A 6,610-nucleotide genomic window follows, 5' to 3' on the forward strand; every position below is an offset into this window, starting at 1 on the left:
TGCGACCCGCCGATGGGGCGGTGGCAAACCGCCGTCAGGGACGGTTTGTTGGAGACCGGCGTTTTGCCTAACAACGGCTTCACCTTTGATCACATCAACGGTACCAAATTCGGCGGCACCATCTTCGACCGGTCCGGCCGCCGCCACACCGCCGCTGACCTTCTAGAATACGCCGATCCCGAGGGTATTTCTGTCTTTTTACACGCCACCGTCCACCGTATCTTGTTCCAAACCAGAGGTAAAAATCACCATATATATTCCACAGCTTTGTTGCAATTTATCATATTACATTACTGAAGTTTTAAACATTTAACCTCATAATCGTATATTTTTATTAGGGACAAATTAAAAAAACCATCAACTATTTATCTTGCACAAAAAAAATTCTACTTTAAATTTGTTATAAAAATAAATCAACTACTAATTTAAAAAAACCATCTTGTAAATTTTAAAATAATAAACCATATTTTTATTCTATTTAAAAAATATATAAGATCATATGTAATTGTTAACTATTTAATCTAGTTTCCAATATAACCTAATTGTTGTGATCCTAGGCAAAACCAAACCGGTCGCTCAAGGAGTGATATTCAGAGACCGAACCGGAAAAGCCCATTGGGCCTACTTAAAAGCCGGCCCACAAAATGAGATAGTGGTTTCGGCGGGAACCCTAGGGAGCCCACAGCTGCTGATGCTGAGTGGATTGGGCCCATCAGCCCATCTCAAGGCCCATAACATCATGGTGGTTTCCGATATGCCGGCAGTTGGTCAGGGAATGTCCGACAACCCCATGAACGCCGTTTTCGTTCCATCTCCTGTTCCGATCGACGTTTCCCTCATCGAAGTTGTCGGGATCACAGGTTCCGGGGCATATATCGAGGCGGCCGGCGGCGAGAATTTTGGCGCCGGTGGGTCCACAAGGGACTACGGAATGTTCTCTCCAAAGGTATTTTATTTCATTTATGTCCAAAACATATCAGGCTTTTTTATTCGATCTCGTTTTGGTTCTATTCGGGGTTCTTTCAATTTTAGTTCCATGCAGATTTTATGATATATTCAGTTCACTTCGAGTTCGGTTTTGATTTCAATAATAAAAATGTTTATTTTTTAAAAATAGAAATTTATATTTTCCGGTTGTTTTTTATATTAGGTTTAGATTCAATTTTCAATGTTTAAAATATCATAACTATTCAGTTTTTAGATTCGATTCGATTACAACCTTATTCGATTCATATAAATTCGGTTTATGAATTATTCAATTCGGATCAATTCGGTTTATAGATAACCAAATGAAATGTCCCTAACCTATCGTACCATAGCTTTTATACCATTATTTTATTTTATTTCACTGTATTTGGTAGATTGGTCAATTATCGACCGTACCACCGAAACGAAGGACACCAAAAGCAATAGCAAAGGCAATAGACTCGATGAGCAAATTATCATCACAGGCATTTCAAGGAGGATTTATATTGGAGAAAGTAATGGGCCCACTATCCACTGGCCATTTGGAGCTCCGGACCCGAAATCCGAATGATAACCCAACTGTCACCTTCAATTACTTCCGTGACCCGCTCGACCTAAAACGCTGCGTTTTAGGCATCCAAGCCATCGCCAAAGTCATCCAATCGAAGGCCTTCACGGAGTTCAAGTTCACCGACATGTCGTTTGAATATCTCCTCAACCACACCGCGAGTGCCCCGGTCAATGTGTTGCCACGTCATCACGATTCTGCCACGTTGGAGCGGTTTTGTCGGGACACTGTCATGACCATCTGGCATTACCACGGTGGATGCCACGTGGGCAGGGTCGTTGACCGTGATTACAGGGTTTTCGGCGTTGACCGGCTTAGGGTTATTGATATGTCAACTGTGAGTTATTGTCCCGGGACGAATCCTCAGGCCACGGTTATGATGCTTGGAAGGTAAAATAATTTCTATTTTTATTTCTTTTGTGATCCAATTTAATATAAAAAATGCTTGGCCTAACCATTATCATATATATATATATATAAATATATATATGGATGGACGGTTGGATTTGTATGTGGATGCTGCAGGTACATGGGTGTGAAGATTTTGAGGGGGAGACTTGCCAAGGAAGAGATAAATTTATAATTGGATTTAGGGTTTTGTGAAAAAAGAATGGTGTGGTTTTATAGTTGGTGAAAAAAAATCGAAATAAAATGTATGATGCTCATTACTAAATTTTTTTTTTGTTAACGTCATTATTAAAATGTTGTATCAGGGTAATTCGTATAAAAGAAAAATCTACCGAAAAGGAGTATATTTCTTAATTAGCATGGGTAATAAATTTACTGGGAATTCTGATTATATATAATGAATTTATTTTATGATTGAAATTTAGTGGGAGAGAGGCAAACAGAGAAATATGTTGTGTTGCAGTTGGACTGACCTTACGGCTCATGTAGAAACATATTCTCTAATCAATGAAATAGGATGAAGAATAAAATTAAAACCTAACAATCAAAATGATAGACATTAGAATATGACGGAGGATATACCATTTTCTGGCTAACCAATGCGTCCATTGTAAAGTTTGGAATAAATTCATTTTATTTTTATTAAACATATTTTTTATATAATGTTTTTAATACTCTATATGATTTCTTATGACTAATGGAGTTAATGAAATACTTACGTGAATATCTTCAAACAAATTAATCGACCGAAATTAAAAAATATTTTTTTTTGTGTTGTATAAAGCAATAACAAAAAATGTCTAATTCAAATTCTAACACGCCAATAATACTGATAAAATAATGTTTAGCAAATATGATAGTGCTGCAGTAATTATATATATGACTAAAATTAATTATATTTTTTTAGGATCTCTTCATTTAAAAGTCATGCTTTGCTTTTTTTTTCGATGAATTTAGATGGTTAAAAATAAAAAACAATATTCAAGATATTTTTTTTTCTTTTACTCTTTCTTAAAGCAAATTTTTTTAAGTGCATTTAAAGTAAACGAAGGCACATGCGCACAAATGGAGAATATCCAAAGGCATATGCCATCATGTATATATGTCTCCATGCAGCCGTTGCTATCTCGTATCAAATCTTTAACCATGTGTTTTGTCTGAAATTAAAATTTGGCAGATCCCGATTAAATTATTTAAATATGATTTTTCAATTTATCAAAATTTAATATAACTATGATATCAATAATTATAGCCATTCTATCTAGTGAAAATTTCATAACTTATGACCTTAAATTTTTATTATATTTTGGTCATCCTAAACGACTTTTTTGTTATATAATATCGAAATCGGATAATAAGAGTCGTAAATTTTGACTAATAGAATTGTTTATTAAAACTCATGATGTTTAAGCCACAATTTCAGGAAATCTAAAATTTGAATGTCCAAATTATAAACGAATTTAATTTAAAGTTAGTATTTCTTTGTTATATAATTATAACTATATATCATCTTAGTAGATTGTTCTTATAATAAAAAATTGAAGATTAATTTCATAATTACTCAAGTATCGAATGCAAAATTATTAACTTGTATTAAATCATTGTTTTCTATTGTATTATGATTTTGATTCGGTTTCGATAAAATCCAACTATGTAAAAAAAAGGTTGAAATTTCAATATTTTCGGCATAAAAACACGATGGAATTATGCTACATATATTCTTTTAGGTAAAATTCTACAACATATATTAATGAAAATATGTATAAATATGTGTGTGTTTGTTTGTATACACATCCACAGATACTCGTGAGATGAAGAAACACATGAATTATAAGAACCTGTAAGCTCACCAGTTCTAGGGCTTCCCTCTGTTGGCAGATCTTCAAATTCCCACACAAGTACACACATATATACACATATACTTACACCAAAATACAACTCATCATATATATATATATATATGTATATGTATATGTATATGTATATGTATATGTATATGTATATGTATATGTATATGTATATATGCGTGTGTGTGGATACAGATTATGATCTGCCAAAGGAGAGTTGCCCTGAAACTGGTTCAGCTTGATGATGAGAAAGAAGCAAAACACAGAAAGGAATATGAAGTATGAACTTTGTTTACTGCATTCATTGTTAACGTTTTCTCTTTCTTTCTTTTTGTTTTGGAAGCAATTAATTAATTTATTGTTTTGTTTCCTCGTTAAAGCTCCATGATAAATTTGATAAAAACAATTATGAAGATATCATAACTATGATTTCAATATTCTACTCAAAGAAAAGCTTAGCATGATCGTCTATTACTATTATAAAGGAAAATATTCAAATCAATATAGTTTTTGCAAGTTACCATAGGTTAGTATGGATTCTAATCACGTTGTGTGTGTGTGTGTATATATATATATGTATAGACTTGTTGTTTTTTTTTTATTTTAATTAAATGAAGAATAGGAAAAACTTATTTTAAGTGTTTTAATGTTTACTCTCTCCATGATCATTCACATTCTTCCAATTGAATGTGGATTGTGATAAATTCTCATTGTCCCTATTTTTTTTTTAATTTTTTCATATGATTTTCTTTTATTTAAATAGAACTCTTGGTTTCATTTTCAAAACACACCAAAGCAAAAACAAAAGCCTTCTAAAAAGAGACAAAGACACATCTTTTAAGTTCATATATGTATGAATCAAGCCGATATTTGAATTTGACGAGGTATCGATCGACCATCCTATCTTGTGAGATTATATTTCATTCAACCACATATCGAGCAAAGAATAGTTTCTTTAAGGAGAAACCATTTGCAATGGGTTCACATTGATTTTATTAATTTCGTTTTTTGAAAATTATATTGATACAATAATGTTATTTCGTTCATAACTTTCTGTAATGTAATTGAAATTACTCGTTCTTATTATCTATTTATAGATATTGAGATTATCTTTCTAATGATATATTATGATTTATTCATGTATTTTGAAAGTTATTAAGGTTGAAAGTTTTGATGTTAAATTGAAAAAATAATCGTAAACGAATATAATACACAACACCACTAACAATTTTAAAGAAACTATAGTTAGCTTATATTGTATTATTTTATTAAATTTAAAAGTTGTTGGGCCTTCACTTGACGGCCCATTTCTTTTGGCGGAAAAGTGGAATCCTCCGAAGGAGGGAGAGGTTTCTCCGAAACCACACGTTTCGCTGGTAAAGGGTTCCTTAACCCTAATGTTTTTAGTCTTCGACGAACGCACGAGGTAGAAGAGCGGGAGAAAGAGAAGGCGACGACGACGGAGGAGCTTCTCGGTTGTGATAGAGCTCAGGAACAGCGATTCAATGTAAGTGAGTCGAGGTTGGTAAGACATTCTATATTTTGTCTTTCTCAGTTGTTTTCTCGGACAGTTTTAGTTCGGCGAGTCTCCGGTTTGTGGAGGACCGTCTGTTCCTGTTTTCGGTGTTTTTTCTTTCCGTCTCTAGTAGATTCACCGCACTACAAAAATACAATCCATATGCGACGGAAACATCCGTCGCACAGCGAACAAATATCCGTCGCAACACATTGTTTGCGACGGATAACGACGGGTACAAATCCGTCGGTACAGAGCTGTCGCAAATTTCTTTCAGTCGGTTAACCGTCGCACAATTACGACAGACAATTCCGTCGTATTCCGTCGTTAATTTTACCGACGGATATAAAACCGTCATAGACCGTCGCGTTTATGTTTGTCGCACATTCCGACAGACTTATCCGTAGCAAACGTTACTGACGGAATCTATCCGTCGTTTATGCGTCGCTTTCTTGATTTCCGAACGTAACGACGGATTACAGTCCGTTGCAATTAACTACGACGGATTACGACAGATTATATCCGTCGCAACATTTGTAAAAATAATTAAAAAAAACAAAAAATTTATAATTAATTTAAATATTTTAAAAATTAATTTTAAAAATAAATTCATAAATTAGAAATACGAATTAATTAAAAACAAAACAAGATTCATAATTAAGAAAAAGTATAATACAATAATTTAGAAAGAGTTATAATACAAAGATGTCTATGGATCAACCGGTGTATCATTGCCGAGATTGGCAGGTGCGTCCTCCGGATCGTCCTGAGGATCATCTGGCTGCCGAGATGTCGTCGGAAAGCCATACTGGTCGAATATAGGCGGCATGAACGGTGTGAGGCGCTGCATCATCTCCTCGAAGCGTACGATCCTCGCTTCGGTCTCGGAGAGCTTCTGTAGCTTCTCTCGATGTTGCTCGAACTCCTCGATCTTCGCCCGGGCCTCTGCCAGTTCTGCAATCGTCCGCTCTTGGGAGCGTTTCAACTCTTCCACTTCACGCGTTAGCGCGACATGGTGAGTAATCGCCGGAGCAGAAGTTTCTCCCCCGCCCAGTTGAGATGCCAAGGTGCCGACACCATAGATACGGCCCTTGGCATCCGGATGGACAACCTATACAATGAAAGAAAAATTAGCATACAATCATATATTTTTAAAATTCAGAACTATTAATTTTATAAATATTTACCTCTAGATATAGGCTGTTAACTTCGGTTGTCGAGAGTTGTGTAGAAGCAGTACTCTCGTCCATCTGGGAGACTTTATCGTCGATCTTGGACTGCACCAACTCCTCGATCTCCTGGACC

The 6,610-nt window shown here is 34.9% G+C and overlaps 2 protein-coding genes across 2 annotated transcripts in view; one reads left to right on the plus strand and one right to left on the minus strand.

Annotated features, from left to right (window-relative positions):
* Positions 1–2,247, plus strand: part of LOC104809426 (protein HOTHEAD) — a 3,558-nt gene extending 1,311 nt beyond the window's left edge. Inside the window, exons 4-7 of the mRNA XM_010535424.2 lie at positions 7–238; positions 558–946; positions 1,362–1,924; positions 2,060–2,247. Coding sequence (XP_010533726.1) covers positions 7–238; positions 558–946; positions 1,362–1,924; positions 2,060–2,117 — 1,242 coding nt within the window. The 3' untranslated portion in view covers positions 2,118–2,247. The remainder of the gene's footprint in view (positions 1–6; positions 239–557; positions 947–1,361; positions 1,925–2,059) is intronic.
* Positions 2,248–6,011: 3,764 nt separating this feature from the next.
* Positions 6,012–6,589, minus strand: LOC104809427. Its single transcript, XM_010535425.2, has 2 exons — positions 6,493–6,589; positions 6,012–6,416 (listed from the first exon to the last, which is right to left on the minus strand). Exons 1-2 carry the CDS (start codon positions 6,553–6,555, stop codon positions 6,015–6,017), a joined length of 465 nt encoding a protein of 154 aa, XP_010533727.1. The 5' UTR covers positions 6,556–6,589; the 3' UTR covers positions 6,012–6,014.
* Between the last annotated feature and the right edge of the window lie 21 nt (positions 6,590–6,610).

The sequence above is a fragment of the Tarenaya hassleriana genome, unplaced genomic scaffold (genome assembly GCF_000463585.1).
Source record: "Tarenaya hassleriana unplaced genomic scaffold, ASM46358v1 Cleome16, whole genome shotgun sequence".
NCBI classification, from domain to species: Eukaryota; Viridiplantae; Streptophyta; class Magnoliopsida; order Brassicales; family Cleomaceae; genus Tarenaya; species Tarenaya hassleriana.